Source organism: Coturnix japonica, chromosome 2 (assembly GCF_054131305.1).
Source record: "Coturnix japonica strain WE chromosome 2, WE-NBRP24, whole genome shotgun sequence".
In the NCBI taxonomy this organism is placed as follows: Eukaryota; Metazoa; Chordata; class Aves; order Galliformes; family Phasianidae; genus Coturnix; species Coturnix japonica.
The window spans coordinates 120,587,366-120,614,032 of NC_140664.1; the positions used below are offsets into that span (position 1 = coordinate 120,587,366).

Consider the following 26,667-nt stretch of genomic DNA (forward strand, 5'->3'; position numbering starts at 1 on the left):
CAGATTTGCAGGAAATAGTTCAGACTTACACAAACACTTTTTTCCAAGGGAGGCATTTCTGAGTATAAGAATTGTCAGTAAAAAAAAAAAACAAACAAAAGCTGAGATATCATTTCTTTAAGTGTGACTCATTTCCACAGGTTCAGTTCTTCATATTGTGTACTTAAATTTAAGTTAAACAAATTTACTAAAACCGCTTTCACAACGTTTCTCCATTATACTAACTTACAACTGGTCTTGCAGTTCCATAATGATATATTCCAGCTGTTCCTTCTCCATTTTATGGGCTAGATCCATATCTTCAATTCTTTGTAAGAGCAGCTTATTCTGTGAGACAGATTCGGATAGCTGGTTTTCTCTGAGTCGTACTAGTTCCTCAAGGTAACCCTGGAAGTAGAAGTGTTAGGAAGCGTTAAAGAACATTCAAGCAGAAAAGTTTTCCTTATGTACGTTCATGTTTTTCTGGTTAAAATCAATAAATAGAACTGCACACATTTTGCTCTTATCAGTAAATTGACTTAAGATTAGTAAGGTGTTTAATCAGTACTGAAAAAATCAAGTTCTTATCCATGTCCCGAGACTAGGAATAGAAAGGTGTGTGAATCAGTAAGGCAGTAATGCCATAAGCACGAAACATTAACTGTTTTGAAATGCATAGAGCAGTTACTAGCACAAGACTGGGACTCGAGAAAATAAAAGAACCCGTTATGTCTGTATTGTTAATGAAAAGGATCCCAAATTACTATAGAAAATCCAGTTGCTTTGAAAACCTCTTTCTTGGGACAGAAAGCTGCAATATCATGTTGTATGTTAAAATAACAGAGAGGAAAATTATCAAAAGTGAAGACTCATCTACAGGAAAGCATAAGGTATGAAAACTGGTGATGGTCACTTCTAGGAATATTGGATATGTTTAGGTGGAACGTGCATTTCTGTCAGTTTTCCAGCTGGTAATACAAAAGATCTGGGGGCAGTCCTAGTCATACACCAACTAAGTAGGGCTTTGAATGTATTTAAAGGTACATTAGGACATACTTAAGTCCCCTGCCTCACAGAAACATCAGACATACATTTAATGAAGATTTTAGACATGAAGCATCAGTAACAATAATATTAACAGTAAATACCTTTATCAGTAATGACATGAGATGTGTCATCCCACCAGTGAAAGTATATAAAACTCCAGTATAAACAAACAGTTCACAAAGAATTTATGAGCTTACTACACAAACAGCCTATACCACTCCAAAATAAAGAAGGGGTAACTTCCACATGATTAAAGAAGGTGTAAACTATGACTCATTGATCTGGAGAGAAGACGACTTGGAAAAGACAAACTCATCCTATTTGCAGGGTGGCATGGAGAGGGCAGGAAGGAACCGACTGTTCATTTTTTACCATACAGGAGCTAGACACCATCAAATGAAGCTACTTAGAGCCAAATTGAGAAGATGGAAAAGGAGGTGGCTTTTCACACAGCAGATGGTAGGCACGCAGAGCACCTTGCCAAAAGAAAGAAGTTTTAATGCTCAAAACTTGCATGGGATCAAGGGGATATTTGATACATCTCAAGTTATTAAACAAACCAACTTCAGAAAGCTCTTCAGCTGATATGGGTTGGCCATGAGAACACTGAAGGAGTATAAGTGAATATGCGTTTTAATTTGTTTTTATTCTTCCCTCTGCATCTACTTTGGGCAAGCATCCAAGATAAGACAGCAGGGCAGACAGATCCTTGCTCTAAACCATCATAGCATCTTTGATCCAATAAAGCAGCGCTATGATTTACATTGCTAAAATAGCACCTGGTCCCATCCCACTTTTCACACAACTCAGTAGATATAGATCAAAACCGATCTGATGTTTTAGTGTGGAAACACAGCCAAAATGCTGCCTTAAATACATTCCAGAGCCTCATGGACTACTCGGGTGGGGAGGGAGAGGTTTTCAGTTTAGTTTATGTGTTTGAAGAAACTCCTTAGAACAGCAGATTCTGGTTTACGAAAGCAAGGAAAACATCTTCTGTACCAGAGAGCACCACAAGGAATACAGCTCTTTCCACACTGAAGGTGGTATCAGACTGGGTGAGAAGATGGTATCACAGCAAGTTGAATGCCAACATTTAATAACAAGGAATCACAAACAGAAAAGAAATAATTGTAAACACGTTTTAAAAGGTACCGCCCACATCTGCCATCTCACAGTAAATCTGACTTGTCCACTTTTACTTAGAAAAACAGTAACTAGGTTCCTTCACATGCGTTATAGTAACCCAACTCTAATTCTACCCATTCTGAATGAGCATGGGCCTTAAGCAATCCATAGCTACATTAATCCTAATAATCTGAACATATTCTCAGTCACACTGTGTCAGTATGGCCACAGTTACACTAAAACACAAGTTCCAAATGACCAAGTCTGAAGTCTGACTGTTGGGAATGATCACTGGCAAACGCTAGTTCACCAGTGGTGACCTGAAGTTATGTGGGAGAATGCTCGCTGCTGCCCCAGGCCAAGACCATGGCCAAATGTTCTTATAATTTAAGTATGTATGTGGCTGAGTTGGTGCTGGGATCTGGGCCTTTGTATTAGTTACTTTATTAGCACATGATCCATGAGTATTCTCTGACTTTGATCAGGGTTTTCCAAAGTCAACATACGTAGTTCTCAATTGCTAGAAGAGTTATTCTAGATGCCTTCTGATCCTTTTTTTTCCTTTCTTTTCTTCCCCCCCCATGCAATACAAACTAGAAAGGCAGAGAGGTAATTTTGTAATTACCTATACTAATGGAAATAATTACACCTCCAGGCATCCTTATGTAGTTTCATCCTTTCATATGTTTACTGAGTTGAGTGTTTCAAGAAAACCAAATTGTGACGCTAGGGAAAAAAAGTACTAAAACCACAGAGTTATTTAAAACCGTGAAGCATTTGTCTAAAATTTTCTTCTCTTCCAATTTTTATTTTCTTTTCCTTTCTTTCCCTTTCCACTATTTCTTTGTTGACTACAAATTATTCTCCTTTCTGCTGTTAGCTAATACACCACTTGTATTGACTTGTGTCTGTATTTTTAAGAAGCTACTATAACCCACCAACAAACATTTTGCTTTTTAAGTATACAGAAATGCTAAATATGCTGAGAAAGTTTGTCCATACATTGCAATTCCACTTCACCTGTTACTTAAGAGTCTTCTGAGGGGTAGAGGGAGAACTTACCTTTGCTTTCTGTAGCAATACTCAGTATGTCACATAAGCTTCTCAAATCAAATACAAAACACATTCTTTCCTTTCTCATTGTAGCTCGAAGCAGGTCTTAAAACTACAAACATTTTGAAAATTTATCTCATTGTTACTGAGAAGATAATTATGCATTTCATTCCTGGACAGATTACTTTGCCAATCATTTTGTTTACTTTTGAACTAATTGTTCAATGTTACTTCCATCATGAAAGTCTTCAACTGGGATACAATGAGCATTAATAAAAGTATATGGTGAACTTCTAAATTAGCGAAAGACCCCATGGGCAGTCAAATTCACTTCAAACTCACAACATCTTCTGAGATACACTACCCATAAGACTGGAAAAAGGAGCCAAAGCTTCTTCATTAGAAGTTCTAATCTGCTCCCTGAATTATTACTCTTCCTTCTCCCCAGACCTCTCTTCCATCAAACTGTTGAGCAATGACATTACACTTAAGACCACCTGCAAGGAGCCAAATAATATTATTTTTCAGCCTTTACTTAAATGGCTGTGTTACCAGTTGTCTGGTGATCAGATTTGGCTCCATCTCCCCCACAGACAACTAATCTTTTACCTTCTGTTCCAATGCAAGGCGGTACTTCTGTTCTACCCTTTTGCATTTGTTGTACCAGCTGTTTTCATCCACGATGATAGGAGGACCGATGTTCTCAGGAGTACTGCCTTCACTGCCACTACTGCCCAGTGTTCTTAGCTCTTCTTCATCACTGCTGATGCTGTCAGAACTGAAGAATCATATTTATTAGCGAAGTGAAAACAAAACCTACATTAAAATGCAAATTCAGCTTGAAATTAAAACACCATAGTTGCTAAAGATATCTGAAGCTCTGTAAGCCAATAACAATGAGGATAAATCAAGCACAATTTCTGTTTTGACCTTTATTTGTAAAGTCACCTAAACGCTTTACAAAAGTCTACTTATTGTCATAGTTAAGTTTCAGACTGCAGCCTCAGGGGAAGCCAGACAAATGTATGCAGGATGTTCTCCTGGAATATAAAGGATTAATGTAATATATTACGCTATCTAAGGAAGCAATGACTTAAACTTTCCTTCATGATTTCAGGGCAAACAGTAGTATCTGAACATAAACTGTACTGAAGCTAAAAATGCAGGTTATGTTAAAACATGACAAATTTAAATGAGAGTTGTGGTTATTGTGAAAACCATGTGCCAGCTATTTCACAGAACGTAAGAATGCCCCTAGTGCAAATTCAGTGCTAAAATATCTTCTTATCATTCCAAATCAACAACATGCGCCATGGAATTCACGTCTGTCTCAAAGATGAGCATTTTAATTTATCCCAGGGCCCATTTGAAACCTTCCTTCATAACTATGCTTTTCAGTATACTAACAGTATTTACTGGGTTTTTTTAGTAGTCACATTTCTTCTATCCAAAAATCTTAAGACTTCATAGGATTATAATATTTTATCAAATTGTTTAACCTATAGAAACATAGAAGTTATTCACTCTTTAACTGCTTTTTGGAAATCTATATTTTCCAAAGTAAATGAGTATACAAGTCTACATTTAGATAGGAATAGGATTTTGAATGTGAAATGAAAATCATGAAGACCAGTGTGACATAAAACTTACACTTTCTTACTTAAAAAAACAGTGTAAAGATAAAGAGTACCTTTGGATGAACTTCAGGTAGGGGGTGTAATCTATGACAGCTGGAAAGGTGCCATCCAATCCTTTGCCCTTCAGACAAAAACTGATAAAACAGAGGAACAATGGTAAGATTATATCAAGAAAATCATAAGACAATGAAAGGTGAATCTTACAAATGCGTAATTTGATTTTTTTCTTCTTAAGGCCTATAGAATTCAACAGTGAAAACCTACCCAGCCAAAATATATTGTTCAATACTATACGATAACAAACAAAAGCCACAACAAAAAGAAATCCCTTGGAATTAGGACACTGATCAGGGCAAGCAGTGCAGACACTGATTTTTAAATACGGACTTTTATCTAAAAAGACAGGTGGATTGCAAGGGAATAACAATATAAGGAAAGTCAGCTGAAACCACGATATCAGAAGAGCTGTAGATGAGTTTGAAATTGCCAGTATTTAAGCTCAATTAAAGTCTCTGCAGAATGCTTACATAACCATTCTTCTGTTTTTAAGTAAAAAAATCCGTTCTCAGAAACAGTTCAGACTGTCTCTTTTCAATTACTTTATAGCGCTGGGCTGCTCTAAGATGATGAAAACTAATGAAACTAACATTCACAAAATGTTCTTGAGCTGCTGTAGCTTTATAAAGCTCTCATATGCACTGTATTCTTTTTGTACCGGATATAAAAGACAGTATTTGAATCCCATTTTATTATCACAGAAGTGACAATTAATTATGCTCTCAAAAAGAACAAATTCCTCCCTCCTCTCTGCTTTTTCCAATTTGAGAAGCGCCATTTTTGACAGCGCAGTCACTTCAGTGGTAACTAAGAACATCAGAAAAAAGACAAATAAAACAAAACCCATCCCCTAAACTCAGACTTATTTAAAGTATACCCACAATTCTACACTGTTGCGGGGAAAAAGAAATTCTGTTCTCATCTGGGCTTCCCCAACTCTACTCCCAAAGTGCTTTTTACAGCTCACAGAACCACACAATGGTTTGGCTTGGAAGGGAACTTAGCTATCAGATAATTCCAGCCCCTCTGCCATGGGTAGGTAGGTGGTTTCACTGGATCAGGCTGCCCCATTCAAGCTGGCTGCAACTACAGCTTCTCTGGGCAACCCTTCTTATGCCTCACAACCAAGTTCCACAGAGGTAAGTCAGTCAACATCTGTAAGAGTGTGTGAACTGAAAAAAGCAAATCAAATATAACATGTATAACAGCAGTATCTACAGACTCTTAGTCATTTAAGCCATAATACTATGAATAACACGTGGCATAGTAAAAATGCTCCTGTAGGTCCATGCTCCTGTTTTTCCCAGATAATTTCTTGGTTCTTAAGAGCTGCAATGACAAAAATTTAAATGCCTCCAATGGGAACAAGTCATTACTCTGAATGCTTTTAAGAGATGCATACAAAATGCGTTCATACTAGAAATCAGAGGACAAAGGAAGAGTGTATGCACTCATACAACTAAAATCACATACAGATACACATACACATACTTCATGCCACTGAGGCTCATGGGAGCCAAAATCAATTAATTATAATTTAAGGCAAGATTTACGTACTGCTGATCATCTCATCCTACACTTCTTATTCATATATCGCTATCCTCCTTCCACGTGTAGGATATAGAAGCATTTTTACTTTATATAGCGTAAAACTTATATGAATGAAATCTGGTAAGATTTCAATCTGCTGCATGCAAAGCCAGCTCCCTTATCATACTGCAGCATACTTCTGTTCCCCCACAACATATGGTGATCATGCAGTTAATCCAAACCAATGACTAAATGTTGGCAAGAGAATCTATCCGGCTTTTCAAAATGCTCAGCCCATTTTAGTTTTGTTTTATGTTTTTTTGCTGTTTTTGTTTTTTTTAACCCCCCAAGCAGACATCCCTTTCCCTCCTCACAGCAGTGTTGCCACTTATCTGACTCCAGTATGAGTTAACTCAGCCAATAAGACCTTTACTTTCCCTCCTTGTCCCTCACGTCTTGCATCCACTTTCTGTTCTATGAACAGCTGAAGTAAAGGCTGAATGCCACAAGAAAAGAAAGTCATTATTCAACACTCCCCCCCCCCCTTTTTTTTTTTCCTTCTCTACATCAAACTTTATGGCCACTTAAATCTTCTGCAATTACACTTCTGATTGCTTTCAGGATTTTGAAAGAAATACCACATAATCATCCTGTATTAGTTATGGCATAACTTTGTTGTTATCCAGAAGAGCCATTCATGATGATCCCTCTCTCCGTCCTCCTCAGCTTTGTCTCTCATACTTATCAGCTGAACTTAACAATGTTTCCCATAATGTGTATTCACTTTCTGGGAGCATTCTATTAAGAAGCATGCAAACGCAATACCTGAAATCAATTGCATTGAGTCCCAACAGCATACCAGCCAGCATATTTGCTTCTTCACCAAGAACAATTGCTCCATCCTCATAAAATCTCCTTCAAGAAAAAAAGAATAAAATACCTCCATTAACACCACTTTGTTTCAAATAATGATTGTTTTCATGGCTAACAGAAAATTGAGAAATCCAGTTTAAATAAAAACAACCCATGTGAACCCCAGGGGCACTCATACTTCATTTCCAATAAAGCAAACCAATAGACTGCACAATGCAGAACGCTGTAATCGAAAACTTCAGACAGAAGAATTTATAACATTAGCCCTAAGAAACAGTAGAAGAGGATGGACAACATGCAAAGATAATGATGATACCTTATACTTCGTTCTGAAAGGAAGAAATTGGTTTTTGAACATACACAAAGAAAATCATTCCATGGTAAAAAAATAATAACAATAATAAGTTTTAGTTACACTGTCTTTCTCCTCCCAGCTACCAAAGGAGCCACTTCCAGACTGAAATGTTCCACAGTGCAGCTAAATAGGACCCACCTCTGCCATGTATGGTTTTGTAATAAGAATCTGGAGGTGCCTAATAGACTAAATGCAGCCTGTTTAGCAAAGTAAAGGCATTCGGATGATTCATAGAGATCTTGAGTTGACTGAATGACAGACAACCAGGAAATATTTTGGAGCTCAGCACCTGAGTCTGTTTGGACTCACTAATAAATGAACACTGCAATAAGCACACACTTCCTTTGTAGTATGGAAAGGAGATGTACAAGACTTTGGATGTCCCACAGTGGAAGCAAGAAACCTGAGAGCAATCCTCTGGGATGATAACATTTATCTCAGAACTAGAATCCCTGTGACGTACAGATTCTGTTTCCTAAACCTTGACTTGAGGTAAGATAACAGAAGGCTGAACCAGCAGCCTATTGAGGCAGAATAATGAGCTAGATGGATCAAAATAAGTCTATCTGCAAACTAGAAACAACGCTCCCAGTACAAGCAAACCTTTTAACTGTTACTTCTAAAATCACTGCCAGATAACAATCTGTACTGTGTACAGCAGCTTGTAAAATGCTGCCTGTGAAGCATTCAAGCAAAAAGGAGACATAGCATAATTAAAACAGTAAGATGTGAGCTTTTGCATTTCTGAAATCAGCTACAGTAATCTAGTCAAAACTGAAGTCTCCTTGGAAGACTCACAGATTTTTTGCTCAGTGCTATAACTGACATATGACAACAGGAAAGACGGGATGCTTTAGCATAAGACTGCGTTGACCGATTTTTTAGAAAGGAATAATTGTGTGTTTATGCCTAATCCAGCCCCCTACCAAGTGTAACATGCAGATCCAGCATTAACTGTTTCACTGAAGTACTAGACTGAAAGTCACTCATCTAAACTAAACACCAAGATTTAAGGAGAGCTGGCAGCGCGATAGATGCACCTTATTCCACACACATACATGAAACACATGCTGAGTTTATATACATATTCACTAAATATGCACATAGCACAAGCACAATACATCATTTAAAAATGTAAATACACTGTGTAAAGCACCACTAAAATCAAGCCACTTAACAAGTATTCGAAATACCACATAGGAAAGAGAGTGCATCCAGTATTGTTGGTGGATCTGAAGTCCACAGCACCAAGATTTGAGAGTGTAACCATTAATTCTAATCAACATATTTCATACATTACTTCAAAACAAAAATTGCACATATTATGTTTGCAGCACAAGAAATTGATTCCTAAGTCTATAGCACTGAAAGAAAATCCAAACATAAAACATTAAATACATGAATTTGAAACTGCTAATAAGATAAAATCGCTGTTATCTCCTATTAAACAACCTGCACTATCAAGCAGGTACACACGTACTACTTAACCATAAAGGCTGTGACCCTCCTCTTCCTCCTCATCTACCTCTCAAAAACCCAAGTATTTCTTCTGTTTGACACAAGTTAATTTCTTTACCAGAAATCTTTGCTTTATCAGCTTCTTGTCTACTGCAAACACAAGAAAATCTGGATAAAATAAAGATGACAGAATGGGAAATATGTTTACCAAACTGTGTTTCAAAGTCATCTTAATATTGGGAAAATAAAGTGAAAACTGTGGAAAAATATTTTAAACATAAATAATATTCCAAATGAACAGAAATTCTTACAGAAATTCTATTCTTTTCACTGTCTAAAGCTTTTTGAGTTCAACATAAGGCTCCACAACTCATGCAGACACAGATGTTTTCATCACAGATCAATAAGATGCCGCTGTTGCAGGATGAAATATTATATAATAAATTGACACACTGCCTAGAACCAGTCCAAAACAGTGAAAATAATTTCTGTCACAAAGCATATTCTTGTCTGTAACAGCTTTTATTATCAAGCGGTACAACAAAAACCTGTTACATGTTTCTCATATTATATCAAGAAATCTAGCTATGCCTGACCACTACTTCTGTATTTGGATTGAGAGAGATGAATTTAATGGAAATCTTCACATGAGCTAACAACGTGCACCTGAAGTCCAGAAATCCAACCATACCCTGGGCTGCATCAAAAGAAGAGCGACTAGCAGGGTGAGAGAGGGGATTCCTCCTCTGTCTTTCACTCCTGTGAGACCCCACCTGGCACTCAGTATGGCATCCAGCAGTGAGACCTCCAGTACCAGAGCAACCTCTTAGAGTGGGTCCAGAAGTGGGTCCATCCATGTGCAGGAACACTTCTATGAATACAGGCTAAGAGTTGGGGTTGCTTAGCCTAGATGAAAGAAGGCCCTGCAGGAATCATGCTAATGCCTTCCAATGCATAAAGGTGGCCTAAGGAAAGATGGGAAGAAACTCCCACAGTGTACAGTAAGAAAAGGGGCAATGCTTTTAAACTTAAAGAGGATAGATAAGAAATTCTTTACTACAAAGATGGTTAGAACTGGACAGGTTACCTGCAGAAGCTGTGCTTTCCCCATCCCTGGAGGCATTCAAGGCCAGGCTGGATGGGACTGTTGAGCAACCTGATCTAGTGGGTTGTGACCCAGCCCATGGCGGGGGGGTTGGATGATCTATTGCTATTATCAGGCTACAATTTCAAAGTGAGTTCCTTCTTTTGAGAGCTTTTCTTCTCTTTTGATCTTTCAAGAATTATAACAAGTTTCCACATTTTTTAGTCACTAAGGGATTTCTGCAGTAGCAATTTTCACTTTTACCCATGCTAAAAATCCTATGAATTGATACAAACTCCAGGTGTCTTTCACTAGGTTACATCTCTTCAATTTACACAAATTAAGTGCAACATTCACTTCCAAATTTAAGTCTCACACTTCAGGAACAATCACTAAAATATCACAGAAATAAAAGTCTTAGAGACCTGGTTGTTTTGTAGTCCCTCAGAGCTGTGGAAATATATTCAGACAAATGTTTTTCCATAAGTGCCACTCTGATCCAGGCTCGACCCTGCAAGAAAAAGCAGATATCAAATATTTAAGCATTACAGACTGAAACACTTAATTTCACATCTGAAACTGAATAAAATTGAGTTACATGGATGACTTGATCCCGATTATCAAAATTACCTCTAAACAAATTTTGTTGTACTTCGTTACTGTAATAATGAAAACAAAACACAAACTCTTACAAGTAAATGTAAAGTACTCAAAAATTTGCACTTAAATTTGTGTCAACACACAGCCTTCTCAGTACGGACATCCAAAATTCCTCCCATGTGCATCTTTAAAAATGTAACACTCCTATGCGTACTAGTTGCATTAATTGGCTTTTAATTACTATTGTGATGTGTCATAGAGTTTCCCAGAGAAAGTTAAATTAATGTATAAACATACTTGAAAAAGCAGCTTTGCATCTTGCTTGTCGCTGGTTTTTTTTCTGGGTATAGAACTGTAAGCTATATTTTACACAGAAGAAAGAGAAATACTGCAGTCAGACTGACTTTTTCATCCCTACCTTGGCTCTAGAAGAACTGACATTCTCCATGTTCTCAATACTGCAGATGCAATTGTGGGAGACTTTTCGGCACGCTACCCGAATGTAGTCCCAAAAACTACGAGTGCTTTCATAGCCAAACCAGTTGATCTGACCTTAAATCAAAATACAAGAAATACAAAAATATGTAAAGATTTACGAACCTTCCTCCTTCCTTACTAAAGATGAGCATAATTCAGATACTTTCCTGTGTTTCCTGTACACACCTTGCAAAGACAGCATTGTATGCTTACAAATCCACTAATTCCTGAAAACTGGCTGCACAGGTGTCAAAAGGAACTCGCATCATGCAACTCACCCTCAGTGAAATCCAATGTGAGAGGTAAGTGTGGGGCTTTTGCCTACACACAGCATGTATTTGGCTTATACTGATTAGCAAAGCAAGCAGGTCACAATTACAATATGTTTTGTTGTAACAGAGGGCTGTAGTCTCACAAGCAGCTCTATACATGAGTGTGACTATTTTTGACTTCAGAAGGAACAGCCTTCACTTGACACTCAGCAGGAGCAGGACCTTCAACTAACAAAGGACTTCGCGTTTATCCCACCAAGACAATTACATATCACTTAAGATTTTTCTCTATACAGGAGAAAGTAGAATTAGCTAAACCACAAAATTGCCGAAGAACTTCCTATTTTTTTCTAGCCAAAAGCAATAACAGGATCACTATGTGCATATAAATACTAAACCTAGTTACAAAAGCTATTACTCTTAAAACATGTCAGCATAACATTATCCAATAAAGGGCCATCACAGCTTGGAATTCATCTTTTTCATGACAGTGGTGACTTCAGTGCTTCTTTAACGTGCCCTTTTCACCCCTGTTATACCACTGCTTCCTTACCTCTTCTATCTAGAGATCTGTCTCTCGCAGTATGGGCAGCATTACAAGCTGCATCTTACAGAATCACGCTTCCTCTCCTGTCACCTGGGCCTACAAGCACAAGTTCTCTCCTACAGACCTAACTCATACCCTTCCCCTTTGAAATTTCTGCTTATGCTTTTAAGACATTATGAGAAATCATGGAATTTTAATACAAATTTTATTAATATTCATTGCTTAAAAAAGAAAAAGAACTGTTATTTACCATGGCTTTATGGAAGTTAACTACTATAAACTCAAATCTGGACCATTTATTTAAAGATACTGCCCCAGCATTACCCTAACAACCCTGACAGAATGAAGCCATTTACGTTACCATAGACAAACATATCATGTATGTTCCACCTGCCTTAAAACATTTTACACAACCCATTGCATTCATCAGCCTGCTTTTAGTGCGCTCCCAACGACACAGAGCATGCATGCAAAACACATTAGTCATTCCCATCAATAAAGTGCAATTTCTTTCAAGCCCTGTGTTGTAACACTTGAAATGTCATGGTAGATTTATCTCTGTTTTCCCTTCAAGTTTTGATAGAGTAAAATAATTACTGGCAGTATTTAGCTTAATAACAGAATATTCCCCATTTGCTGCCTCTTTTGCAGCATTTATTTAACTCTGCAACCCTTGAAATCACAAGGGGAAGACTGAAACAACAATGTTGCTTTTTAATTTTCTTCCTTTGTTATTCGAAATATTATTTTATTTGCAAATTCCATTTGCCCGTAACCCACGTGCCAGTTGCCAAGGCTTCTCTGTGCTGCCTGTCCTGAAGCTGTGAAGCAAACAAGTATTAGAATAATAAATATATAAACAAATTGTGTAACAATTTTTGCTCAAATACCACTAAAGCCAGGTTGGGAGGGGGCAGACAAGTGTCAAGTTGTTAAATATCCGTAATCACTCCAACAATCTTTGTCACTGCGTGTTCCTACCCCACCGTGTGATTTCTTTCGCCCTCTGACAGAATGACAGCAGGTAGTAATTGTGCTACTCAAATGTCAGCCTACACGCAACATTATTCACAAAATTTACTTATGAATATTAAAAAACATGAAAAGGAGCGAGTTGTCATGTTACACATCTATATTTAGATGATGTCCTTTATAATCCTCAAATAATTTCAGGAACCACACAAAGAAATGCGGAGAAGCTTCTGAAGTCCTTTCCATGTGGCTGTTAGTGCCAAGGAACACACTGTCCTTTCAGTGAAGCAGCTTCCTCTCCAACAACCAGAGAATGCAAACAGACACTTTCTTGAATTGGAACATCTGACTCTGATACAAGAGGAGAATCGACAACTGACCTTTCTCAAATGCAATTTAATTCACATCTATTACATTTACATCTCAGTAGTGAAAAACAGCTTTGCTGCAAGGAGAAGGGGAAATCACCTAAACATGGTGTGTAGGGAACAAAAGGAAGGAAGGGAGAAAGATGAGGAAGCAGCACCACACACCAACCCGCTATACCTAAAAGCAAAAAAACACCAAACCTACAGTTGTTTGTCAGTCCCAGAACACAGCCTGATCATAAAGCAGGAAAGCAAGCAGAGCTAAGTACCATGGCAACATCCAGTTCCTTAATTACCAGCCGAGAAGGCTTCCAACACAAACAACAGAAACACATCTGAGAAAAACAGTTTCTTGACTTCTCCGCAGCAATGTAGACCATAAGAAAGACAACAGCAATGGGACAGGCACACAGAGCCAGAACTTCCATTCAGCACTGAGGAGCTTCTAGGAACTAATAAATGAACTCTCCCATCAAAAACATCCCCAGTAACACTTTATTAACCAACCTTTCAGTCGATGACTTAGAATCTGTTCCAGAATGGCTGCAAAATTATTAAATTCGGGGGACGAGTCATCTATCGTCTCAAAGCAGGAACGGTCAATCAAGGTCTTGACTGAAAACCTAGAGCAAAAGCAAAGTACATTCACAAACGATGTCCATAATTGATGGTCCTCTCTATTGGGATAGTAGTTTGTACAAAACAAATGAACAAAAGCCCAGAAAACTACCTTGGTTTTGAAGGTCAGTTTGAGCAACACGAACAGAACCACACCAAGAAATAGCATGGAAATACAATCATCACTGCTTGTCTTTGGCGTAAAGCCTTAGAAATGAAAACACAAAATACTTGATAGGTAAATATCAGAGGACAAGAAAATAATTAGCTAAAATATTTTAGTAAAGCTGGAGAAAAAGAAGCAATCAAAGGTATTCAACACCAATTGATTTGGCACTTCCCTCAGTACCCTTTCATTCCTAAAACCCATGCCCAAGAATCAGAAGCAGAAGCTTTATTCTGATAACTTTAATTTTATCCTAAGCAGGAATAATCCAAATGTGTTATAAACTAATGCACTGCTATGCAGTTGTCTCTGTACATTAACATGGACAGGTTGATCTCCTTGTGAATGGTGATAATCTCTACTGAGTATCACATTAAGTCACTATTAAATCAGAAAAGCTACTAATTTAAATGATGTAATATCTGAAATTCGAAAGGCTGTATCAGGCCATTCTCAAAAGAAAATAAGAAGCAACTAAATACAGCTAACGTTCACTAATAGTTACATCCACACTTACACATCTTAATTCCTATTCAAAAGAGAATAATTTATACCCCTAGAAACATGACAACAACATGCTTTTCTCTTGCTATCTCCATTTTATTACAATCAGTTTTTGCTTTCTGCTCCTTGTTCTTCAGTTTTCAGTTTCAAGGCAAGTTTCACATGTCCTTAACTTTGAAAGTGAAACAGTTTTGATGTATCTATCATTGCTTTCTGTAACAACACGTATCTGCGCTAATGGACTCATACTGGAGCCTAAGGACATTGTTTCATCGCATCTGGATTTTGGTGGTACCAGCTCAGGAAATTCTCGCTCTGCTCATCCCCAATCCTGTGCCACACCTACAGCTTCACATGTCTACTCTGGATTGAACTAGATTTTTAATACTTAAGAGCAGTGAAGCAACTCTAAAATATGGATACACTCATCACAGACACGGATCACAGCATCTCAGTACTGACAATGGCACAGGCGCAGCATACAGGGCAGGAATGAGGCTCTCTCAGCCAGCAGTACTGCCTTCAAATGCTTTCTACTGTAAAAACAACTTCCCTGCAACCCTAGTGCAGAGAGCTCAGCTTCCTGATGCATATTTACAACATGAAACTGTCCCTATTTTTGCTCAAACTGAACTGGCAGATACATAGTCCAAGAGTTACAATTCAGTTACACTATAATATATAAACCTGTGAATAAAGACCCTCCATCCAACCCTTCCTGCAAGCTTCTGCTGTAGCTGCAGTGATTTTGGCAGGGCAGGAATCAGGAGGGAAGAGCGTGGGGGAGGAACCTCCTTCTGCTGTGCCAAGATATGACTCAGTTTTGAACTCCTCCACATCTTTAACCAGTTCTAAGTAGGTGAGAGACAAGTATTCCCATGAGTAAATCTATACCTAGTAAGTACCATCACTGTTCATTACTTGAAGGGCAGTAATGATTGCTTGCTCAAAGCTGTACCACAGCTAGGGACTGATTAGAAACAAGGGTCTGACAGCTTATCATCATGAATGGCTATTTTTTTAAATGCTTGTATTACCGCCACCACTTCTCTTTAGAAGTATTCATTTTCATCTTTCTGTTCTACGCTTTCATTAAAACCTTAAACAACCTTTACAGCTAGAGCAAAGTTGGCTGAAATCTTTTGAGAGAGCTGCCAGGGAGTGTAAGCATGGATACCTCACATGGATACCTCACTTCTATAGATACAACAGTGTGAGTAGGCAAAAACTGAGCAACTGGAAACGTTCTGGGGGTCATTTAACTCAGTCATTAAAGTCTCACATGTTATTTCCAGTGTACAGCCCCTCAAAAGAAAGCCCACACTTTTTTTGCTCTGTTACCTAGAATTACTAGGGGACTAATGGTAATGAAAAAAGGTTAAATATGAGGTACGTGTGAGTTATTAAGAAACAACGCGCAAGTAAACACAACAGAATTAGAGGTTGAGGACGAGCAGTGTTCTTGTCTCCCTTTGCTGCTCCCAACTCCACGCTCTCTCTCTGCTGCGCTACTACAACGGCACTACACTCTGAACAACAGGATACACACACTGCAGAGGGTAACAGAAACTGTTCCAAATATGCATGAAAAGCTAAAGGGATTTGAAAACAAACTTACAGTGCTCTAGGATGAACTTTGGTGAGCTGCAATAGCAGAGGAATGATTTAGCCCCCAGAACTATCACTCCCCTACAACAACAGGGTTTTGATTTTGGTTTGTTTTTATTTAGTTCTGTCTCATTTCTCCCCTTCCTCCCACTCCATATAGTAATTGCCATTAGAGAGATTCCAATATCATTACTTCCAAGTGATGTCTATGATGCTTTCAGACCCCTCCATATTCATCTCTGTCACAAAGGTAGTCCTGCTAGAGCCAAAAAAACAACAGATACAGAAACAGCAGCATTCTCCAGCCTTAAGCAAAGCTTCTGAAGCATTCCTGATTACCAACAACTTACAGAAATATTTGGGGAGCTGATTCCTCCAGCACTTATCAAATTCCTTAGATAACTCCAAACCAGAGCCAAACTTTTTCTGGTTATATTCAAACTTAAAAAGCACTTTTAAAGACATATGAAGCAGCAAGAGGCTTCCAGTCAGAAAAGGAAGGAGGGTAAAAATTTAATGGCTGTGTGAATGTTGCTTTTCATTGGAGGGCTGCGATCCTTTCAGTTTTCAGATCACTGGACGGATCTCTTCAAATTTAATTTGTTTGTAATTTGGGAATGAGTGTAAAACATATCAGTGTAAAATATTTATAAGAACATAAACTACTAAAGTAGGAAAGTCCCCAGGATGAGAAATGAACATCCCTTATTTTGTAGGATAATGCTTGTATGTAAAACCTGACAGCTCACTTAAGGGTCAATGTCACTGAGATGCAACAGCTCTTATGTGTATCAGCTAAATCACCGTTTCAGAAACCTTTTTCCTACCAGTTGTTCAGGGTTCTGTGTTCATTCTAAGAACCTCGTTTGGCCTGAAGTAGGGAGAGGGACAGACTTTAGAAGCATGTATTATTTATTCAAACAAAAAGGATAGAAATCATTGCATTTAAACCACCGCTGTGCAGTTACACAAGCACAACCACCTATTTTCTCATACAATTAGTTTAGGGAAGCTATCATTACTTCCTGTGGCTACATTGCTACCCAACACTTCACTAAAAACCATCTGTTCCTTCCAAAAAAGTTTAAGGAACTACCCACAATGACATGAAGAACCAGATACCATCGCTGCAAGAAAAGACTAAAAGCCTTAAAACCTATTAAATGGAAATCTACTAAAAATTAAGGCTTTGACAAAAGAGCTTATTAAACTATTAGAGACTGTTACTAGATGGTAACTCAAATGAACATCTTCCTTGTAATCTCTCACTTTTGAGAGCTGAAAGAGGGAAGATTTAGGTTGGATGTCAGGGGGAAGTTCTTCACTAGGAGAGTGGTTAGGCCCTGGAACAGGCTGCCCAGGGAGGTTGTGGATGCCCCGTCCTTGGAGGTGTTCAAGACCAGGTTGGACGGGGCCCTGGGCAACCTGATCTAGTAAAGGTGTATGTTTGGTGGCCCTGCCAGGCAGGGGGGTTGGAACTACATGATCCGTGAGGTCCCTTCCAACCCGGGTCAGTCTGTAATTCTGTGTGATTTTCCCAGGTAGCGAGTAGTATCACCCCGATATTAACTGAACCAATTCATCAGAGCAACTTTTACCAGGACTATCTCACTGCCAGAAGTTTTTGAGTGGAAAGGACTATTGGCACTTTCAATATTTCAATATTAATTTGAACATTCCTAATATATAGAGAGAGAGGGAGAGAGCACTTTTCTATAACAGCAAATGTGTAATAACTAGTGGAAGACAAGAAACATTCGAAACATTTTCATTCAAACTGGTGGAAGAACAGAAACAAATGTATGAACTTCATAATAATAATAATAAAAAGCTTCTTTCTCACCATGTTATTCAAATGTTAAGCTGTCTTGACAAACAATCATCTTCGGGATTTGAGAAGAGATAGCAAAATTATGCTTTTACTGAAAATAATAGGTGTGTTTCAGTGAACTCTGTTTTCTAAGCTTCTTTAAGTATGTTACAACACCATGACAAGTATGTGGAAGAAATAAACCGAATAATAAAATGTAACAGCACAGCCTGCAAGAGTTTCTCTTACACAAGGAGGGAGCGCAAAGCGGCAAGATCTGCACAATGCAGGATACTCCCTTAAAAGCAATAGAGCACATCCTGCACAACTGCGCTATTACTTGATCAAACTTGGCTTCCCGCACCTGTGGGTTGACGATATCTGTGTGGCAACAGCAAAAGTTGTGGCGTTCAGTAGTGAAGACAAAGAATGATCTGCTGGTTTACAGGACTTGGACTGTTCAATGGCTTGGACTGGGAGGGACCTTAAAGCCCACCCCGTACCATGGGATGGGCTCAGCTGCCCAGAGCCCATCCAAGTGAGCCTCGAGTGCTTAAAGGGATGGGGCACCCACAGCTCTGGGCAGCAGCGCCAGTGCCTCACTGCCCTATGAGAGAAAAATCCCACTGTAACACCTAACCTACATCTCCTCTCTTTGAGCTCAAAGCCACTCTCCCCTGTCCTGTTGCCATCTGCCCACATTAAAAAGTCGGCCTCCTGGGTACACTTAAAAACTGTGTGAATTTACACTGTAGCTCACATAAGAGCACAGAAGACCTCCAAAAAACACTCGAGTTTGCTCGATACCAACGGAAACAAACGTAGGGACGACACCATTGCTGTCAGCGCGTTTGTGTGTTTCAAAGTTTGCAGTGATGTAACGGGGCAGCGCCGTGTGAGATTCAGCACCGCCAGCAGCGGAGCGCTCCCAGGGGGAGCCGCAGGACGTGGACAGCTCATCCATTAGCGCTATTAGGATCAAAGGAACTGTTTAACGCTGTGGGTGTCGAGCATCTCGTGGATGTCCCGAGGCACATTTCGGGGTTAAACACAGTCTCAGCGCTACAGCCTCAGCGGTTCAGCACTGCGGACGGCCGAGCCGCTGCGTGACTCAGGCACGAGAAACCCCCGCCACGCGATGCCGCTGGCCCCGAGGAGGGAATCCCCGCTCCCAGCCTGAGGGCTCGGAGCCCGGCCCGCATGGACAGAGGGCCGCCCAGCCTTCACCTGCACGGCACATGAGGCCCCGCCGGGAGCCCGCAGCCCCCAGCCCCGCTGACCGCCTCTGAGGCGCTGAGTCAGAACGGAGGCTTCGCACCGGCGACAGCCGCCCCGAGGCCTCGCACGGGGGTGGGGGAAAAAGAGGAGGAGGAGGAGGAGGAGAAGGAGGACACCGCCAGTGCCGGGAGGGGCGGGAGGCGCGGAGGGGAGGCGCGGCCGGAGGGCAGGACCCGGGGTTCACCTGCAGACCGTGATCAAGTTCCGCCTCTCCACCGCGGCGTTGCGGGACGGGACGCTCTTCCTGCGGGCGGAGGCGCCGAGCCCCCCCAGGCCGAGGGACGCCATCTCGAGCGGGGACGGCCGGAGCCGCCTCGGCCGGCGCGGAGCCTTTGTTCCCGGCCTCCCGGGCTGGGGGACGCCGCGTTCACCGCCGCCCGCGGAGGAAGAGGAGGAGGAGGAGGAGGAGGAGGCCCCCGCGCCGCCCCCGCTCCGCCCGCCGGCAGCTCCGCGCGGGAGCAGCGCCCTGAGGCGGGCGGCGGGACGGGCCGGGAGCTGCCGGGCTCCCCGCGGTGGGGACGGCTCGGCCCCCCCCGCTGCCGGCAGACACGGCGCTCACACACAGCGCCGCACAGCGCCGGCAACGCAGCCAATGGGCGCCAGGGAAGGGCGCGGCGCCGCGCCGACAGCGGCCGCTGCTTCAAAGGGGAGCGCGCCGCTAGCGGAAGCGGACGGAGCCGGGCGCGGCGTGTGAGACACAGGCACCTGGGGCGAGGTGCGGGAGGGCTGAGTGAATGCGGCCTGAATGCGGCCTGCTGTGCCTTGCTTCCTTTGTGCTCGCTTGCTCGGCACGTGGCTGTGACGCTCGGGGTCCTCGAGTGAATCCCCGGCCCTACCAGCGGGGATCTGCCTGCAAGTCATCAGTCTGTTTCCTAGTGAGGCGCTGCCGAGCCTATGAGAGCTTCTTCCATTGCCAGCTGAGCTGGTATCGGGCTTTGAATCGATTTGAGCTGCCAGGCATTGGTTTCATGGAATCGGGAAACCATAAAGACTGAAAAAGCCTTCTGAGACCGTCAGGTCCACTTATCAGCACATCTCCACCGTGCCCACTGCCCACATCCCTCAGTGCCACAGCTACATGCTTCTTCAGCTCCTCCAGGATGAGCAGTGATTTCAGCACCTTCCTGAGCAGCCGTGCTGCTGTCTCACTGCTGTTTCAGGGAATAAATTCTTCCAAATACCCAACCTGACTCTCCCCTGAATGCTTTGTGATATACGTAACCTTTAAAGGCCACAGTTGTGGTAACATGAATGAAATTGCAATGCACTCTGCAGCCAAAGTGCAGGTACTTGTCCCTACCCCAAAGACCCAGCTGCTGACCCAGCTCCAAAGAGCTTTAAGTATGGAGCTTTGCTTTTGTGTTGAATCATATCAGAGAGACAGAACAAAACAAAGCTGTGGGCACTGAGCTACAAGGTAGCACAGTTCATCTGAAGGACAGCCATGCAGTGGTCTGTTGTGTGCTGTGGGTGGGCTACAGGTCAGTCGGGGAGATGTGAAGCTGTATGTGTTAATGTTTTCTCTCCTTTCTGCTTAATAATAAAGGAATTGTGCATGGTAAGGTTGAATGGTAATGTAAACTGTAGTACTTTCAGTTCCACTCAATTATGCATAAATCTTTCTGTTCAGGTCTAAGCATTCATTGCTATTCATGAAGTATAAAGAGATGCAAATCCACACTGGACAGCGATTTCCTCAGTGAATATCACTTGCCAATAGATGAAGCTGTTTCTTGTAGGTGCTGTCAAACAGAACTCTGTTCAGTGCTTGGCTAATGATTAAGTCACCTGCAGCAAAGTTGTGTTGAGGTTAAAACTTTAAGAAGTAAATTTCTATGTAGATTACCATGCTTTCATATGTAACACAAAAATGTCTTTTTCTCTTCTCCATTGGAAGACCTTAATAAATTGTTGAAAGAGTTGTTGCCATTTGTTAAAACTTTTGATTCAGTCAACAAAAGATCATCAGATATTACTTGATATGCTAATTTAGTTTCAGCTAATCTTTATTCAACTTTATTTTAAATGATAGGTAAATCTTTCCATGTTCCCTGAGGTAAAACAACTTCTTTGCTTGTGTGGTTTTTGTCACTAATATTATAACTCAATATTAATATATCAATATTAATATCAATAAATAATATTATAACTCAAACACACCATGAAGTTCATATTTTACTCTTTGCCTCTCTTCCTTCTGCCTGTAGAAACAACATAAAAGAAGGGGTGGTCATAGGGGAGCCTGAAGGAGAATATTGTTTCTACCTTGGGACCAAGAGTAGCAAATATTTTAGATGAAATTGGTGTAATGGACAAGATTGAAACAAGTTATTGTTCTTTACTCATTCCCTTTCAGAAAATCAAAGGAAAATGCTGAATGCATTACTTGTTGACTCTCCACTTGCCTTCAGGTTTCTTTCTGCTTCTCAGAGTCTTTGTTGAGACTCATTGCCTCTGTAGCTTCTATTAAAAGATTCACTCAGCCTGAGAAATCTTTTGATTAAGTTCAGGCTGAGGTTAGAGCTGAAGATTTTATCTCTGCAGATGGGGGACTTGAGCCACAAGGCCTGTTCTGTTGTTCTTGACTTTATGATAAACATACAGAATATTTACAAATAGTTTACCAAAAAAAGAAGCGGGAGTGCTTCTGTACGTACGTCACAGGCAAAAGTGTCCTGTCCATTCTTCCCCTTTGCTTTCTTTCCAGAAACTGGAACTTTTTATTTTTGTACTTGAATGAGATTTAAGATGAACTCAGGTTTATCTGCTGGACCAAGATTTAGGTTCAGTATTTAAAGGCCTCAAGTAAACAAATTTTCTCAAAGATTAATGTTTTCTCATATTATTTTCTCTCTTATGGTGAGTTGTTCTTGGCTAGTCACCAGTGCACCCAAGCTGCTCTCACTCCTCTTCAGTAGGATGGAGGGAGAAAATATAGTGGAAAAACTTATGGGCTGAGATAAGAATAGGCAGGTATCTACTACAGACTGGCAGACTGAGGCAAGGTAAGTGATGCCTTATTATCACAGGCCATGGTTGTTAGCATGGACTTTGGGGCAAAATACCACAATGCATGTGTACCAGTTAGGTGCTGACTGGCTATGATGCTGCTCTGCAGAAAAGAACCAGGGAAACCTATTGAGCAAGCTGAATGTAAGTCAGCGGGTGCATCTCTGGTGATGAAGGTGAAACATGTGTTGAGCTGGTATTAATAGATATATAGCAATTAGTCCCCTCTGGTATCACAAAATCACAGAATGTCTGTGGTTTCAAGGGTCTTTTGGAGTTCTTGTCCAACCCACTGCTCAAGAAGAGATATTCAGAGCACTGCCCTGGAGTACACAGGGAAGGTGTGTTAGGAAGAGCCTCCAAAATAGCACCTAGCTGGGCACCTCTATGTAAGGAAGACTTACACACCCTTCTAAACAAGCAGGGGCCACTAAAGCGACTGAAGCACAAGCTGTGTTAGGAGAGGCTGGGAGCAGTTTGGGTTTTTTTGTTGCTTTGTTTTGGGCTGTTGTTTTTTCCTTAAGAAAACATGCTAAGAGAAAAGTCTTACTGTCTTCAACTGCTTGGAGGGATAGAGCAAACTGAGTTAGGATCTTCTGAGGAGTGCGTAGCAAATGGCCAAGGAGTTATTGTCAGAAGCTGCAGCAAGGTATAGATACTTGGAAGGAATCTTAACAGCCAAGATATTCAAACATTGAAACAAACTGATTAAAAAGATGGTAGAATTTTGGCCTGAAGATACTCAAAGCTCAAGTGAATACCCTCATTTACTTTCAAAGGTAGCTCTGCTCTGAGAAGGTGAAATGATTTCTGTCTGTCACTTCTATCCTAAATTGTTTTGTTTCACATCTGACAATTGTAATAGAATAATTCCTATAATTTTGTAACAAAAAGTACTTATAGTGCTAGAGTTTCTGAAAACAAAATATACAATATTAATGACAACACTGCCTCTTGTGAGGTGATGCACAGAGTTCAAGTGGTTGCTTCTAATGTTTTTAGCTTTAAAACAATAGGAACATACCAGGAGCTGTGTGTGAGTCCAGAGTATATGGCTTTGCTTAGAAGTCAGTCTCTGGAAAGCCTGGGAATGAGTAAAGAAGGATTCTAAAAGGCATATTAAAACATACTGGGAACTAACTCCTAGTTCAGTTTAGCAATGTGAAACTGGAATGCATTATTTAAATCACTGAGAAAATATTTCTGAAGTGTCACTTTGAATAAATACAGCAGCTATGACTGGTGTAAAAACAAAGAGGCATATTAATAGGTTAAATTCAATTTAGATTCTTGCACAGCATGACACTGCATCTTCAGGTAAAAGACTCTGAAATATTTCTCCAGATTAAATGGGTTTCAGTCAATGAAAAGATACCTTTAAAGTAGATTATTTGTATAACTGAAATGGCAGAAACTCCATTAAGGATATTTCTTAATCAAAAAAGGCTATGATGTGATCTCCGTTTAAATCTGACAGAATTCATTCACTCGAATTATTTTCTGGAGGCATAAACATGCTGAAAAATAAAAACTAGGCTTTACTTCATTCTGTGTGAGTTTATGTCTTAACAGTCTGTGACTCTAGAATTTCATTTCTAAACAGATTAAATATTTACAGGTTTCAGTCCTGTCTGAACAAGCATACTATGGAGGTATTTACTGGCTCTGGCTAGAATGGAGTTAATTTTCTTCAGAGCATCCTGTATGCTGTAATTTGGATTTGTGACCAAAGCAGCGTTTATGACCAAACCAGTGTTTTAGTATTGCTGACAGTGTTTACACAGCATCAGGATTTCTCACACTGCCCTCCAGCAATTTGACTGGGTATGAGCAAGAAGGAGGGAGGGGACAGGGCTGGGCCAGCTGACCCAACATGGCCAAAGGGATGCTCCACACTGTGAGACACGCCCAGCCATAAAAGCTCAGAAGAGGAAGAGCAGCGAGAGGCATTTGGGGTTAAGGTGTTTGTCTTCTAAAGTAACCGTTAGGTAACGAAGCCCAGCTTTCCTGGAAATGACTGAACATCTGCCTGCCAACAGGAAGTAGTGAATACATTACTTATTTTGCTTTCTTTGTTCGCATGCTCTGCTTTGCTTCACTTATTAAGCCGTCTTTAACTCAATGCAATGTATTTAATTTTTGTTCTGGCTTTTGCCTGCACAATTCTCTTCACTTACACCACTGGAGGGGAGAGTGAGCAAGAAGAACTTAGATACCTATTGGGATTAACCCACGAGTAGACACTATCATGACTTGCAGTAGGAAAAAATGAAGTTGTTACCAAGACCACAAATCAGACTAGTTCATTTTGGAGCAAGGTAAAATCTGCTTGCAAAGCAGCTGCTAAAAATGTGACATATGGTACATCTGTACTGCTGGAAAGTTTTGAGTTTTCTGATAGTTTGGAGTGCATTTCATAGATTCATTCAGCTAATGAATTTTTGCGCTGTGTGTATGTAGGTCAGGCACTCATGCTTGTTTTTTTTTTACAGTCTGAAGTCTGAACTCTGAAGTTTTGTAGGTTTTGTTGTGTTTTGTTTCTGTGTTCTTTTGCTGTCATCATCCTTTGGGAATCTGGGTATATTTAATCAACTGATATCTTTCTACAGAAACCTGGTAGGTGTCATTTGGAGTCCCAGTCACACTTTTGCAAACCAGTTTCCTACATGAATTCTCAGAATCAGCAAATTTGTCAGGTTATTTGTAGATGTTGCTCTTCATCATTATTGCTTATTCTTATGTCTTACAACATGTTTGTGCAAAGTCCTTTAAAATTGATGCTTGAGGTTGTTCTGGAAGATGGACTCCTACCTGCCGTCTTTTTCTAGCATCCTACTGATATTTAATTCTGTGGAAGAGGTAGAAGAAACTGAGGAAACCAGAATTCTGTATGCCTTTTTTGGGCATTCTTGGGGGACAGTCAGGAACAGACAGAAAGACCAAGACCTAAATTCTACCAAACAACATAATCAAACTGTTATTAGCCAAGAAAAAACAATCACTTCAGACACTGTAGTATGAAGCATGTTTATGATTAAGGACAGGAAGGATGTAAGTTTACATGTATGAGTTTTAACACTTGTTGAAATTTAGTTTGAAGTTGCTTGCCTGAAATTAATAGGAAAGCAGTATTTGAAGGTATCATGATTTAAATACTGGAAGACAGCTTTTGAAAGCCACACTTACAGATCATAAATGAGATCACTTCTTTATGTCAGGGCACATAAATCTTTTTTGATCAATGTTTACTTCTCATGATTACTCTTTTTGTATGTTCTGCAGTTATTATAAGATATTGCACTTTTCCTTCATCTTCAAATATTTACATTGCCACTTGGTGGCCTCATTTGATAAGGCAATAAACAATAAAGATCTTAGTTAAGATATGTATTTTTTAATCTTTCTTGTGAAACCACATCCCTTTGGAAAATGGTCCTGTCAGTGATGAGTTGGAAACTCAGTTCCCAGTGCCTTGATACTGAATCCACAGTGTCCTATGCTGCTGACTTAAGGCTCTGAGCAGGAAGCCAGAGTGTTATTCTCCAGTCTTGTCTTGGGGTTTTTGTGCAAATTCTGTATTGGTCTTTTACAACTGCATAGTTTCAGGATTTTCAGTCTCTCTGTCTCTTTCTCTCTCTATATATATATATATTTAAAGGCAGTTAAACATAAGCAATGATTAATTATTAAAATAGCAACATGTAAAATATCTTTGCTTTTCGTTAATTCATTTACCTTTCTGTAATTACATTAAAATTGTTTAGGCATTTTTCTGTTTTGGAATATTACTTGATACACTTCAGGTCCTGCTTTATTTGCAATTGGAGCTGGTCAATCCATCCAATTTACTGCTGAAGTTGAATTCTTGCATGGAAAATATGGAACTTTACTTTTTGTCCTACTTGCCATTCTGCAGAGTGTTGGTTTGTTCCTTATTGTTTATCAGTGTATTGAGCGTTCCTTCCCAGTTGAGTTGCTGTAACATCATTAATCTCTTCTCAGTGTTTGCTCAGGGTCTCTCTCTGCTCCTCATTTGAAACATTAGGCTGAATTAGTATTATTATTTTTTCCAAATCATGCCTCTAAATCGCATAAGCTTGTAAGAAGCTGTTTTGGCCCACAGAGCATTAAAATGCCAAAGTGATGTGGTGTCACAAACTTCTCTGTAATTTTTCAGCATTTTCTTTACACTAATTCTGTAGGTCCTTTGTTTGATTCAGTTTACCATGAATAAGGA

At 40.1% G+C, this 26,667-nt stretch overlaps 2 protein-coding genes across 7 annotated transcripts in view; one reads left to right on the forward strand and one right to left on the reverse strand.

Moving 5' to 3' along the window:
* Nucleotides 1-21,565, reverse strand: part of RUNDC3B (RUN domain containing 3B) — a 37,508-nt gene extending 15,943 nt beyond the window's left edge. For both annotated transcript variants that reach the window (XR_014943642.1, XM_015853389.3), the window contains exons 1-8: nucleotides 19,606-21,565; nucleotides 13,945-14,060; nucleotides 11,220-11,353; nucleotides 10,627-10,712; nucleotides 7,257-7,346; nucleotides 4,898-4,978; nucleotides 3,817-3,985; nucleotides 230-387 (exon numbers count right to left, since the gene is read on the reverse strand). Coding sequence is in view for 1 of the 2 variants with exons in the window: in XM_015853389.3 (XP_015708875.1) it covers nucleotides 230-387; nucleotides 3,817-3,985; nucleotides 4,898-4,978; nucleotides 7,257-7,346; nucleotides 10,627-10,712; nucleotides 11,220-11,353; nucleotides 13,945-14,060; nucleotides 19,606-19,709 (938 nt within the window). In the remaining variant the exon portion in view is untranslated. The remainder of the gene's footprint in view (nucleotides 1-229; nucleotides 388-3,816; nucleotides 3,986-4,897; nucleotides 4,979-7,256; nucleotides 7,347-10,626; nucleotides 10,713-11,219; nucleotides 11,354-13,944; nucleotides 14,061-19,605) is intronic.
* A 2,730-nt stretch (nucleotides 21,566-24,295) lies between these two features.
* The window catches only part of LOC107309017 (ATP-dependent translocase ABCB1-like), a 47,369-nt gene continuing 44,997 nt past the window's right edge, over nucleotides 24,296-26,667 (forward strand). The window contains exon 1 of one of the 5 annotated variants that reach the window (XM_085540643.1): nucleotides 24,296-24,418. The gene's annotated coding sequence lies outside the window, so the exon portion shown is untranslated. Of the gene's footprint in view, nucleotides 24,476-26,667 lie in introns of all 5 variants that reach the window. The other 4 variants (XM_085540641.1, XM_085540640.1, XM_085540638.1 and 1 more) reach the window with 4 other exon arrangements.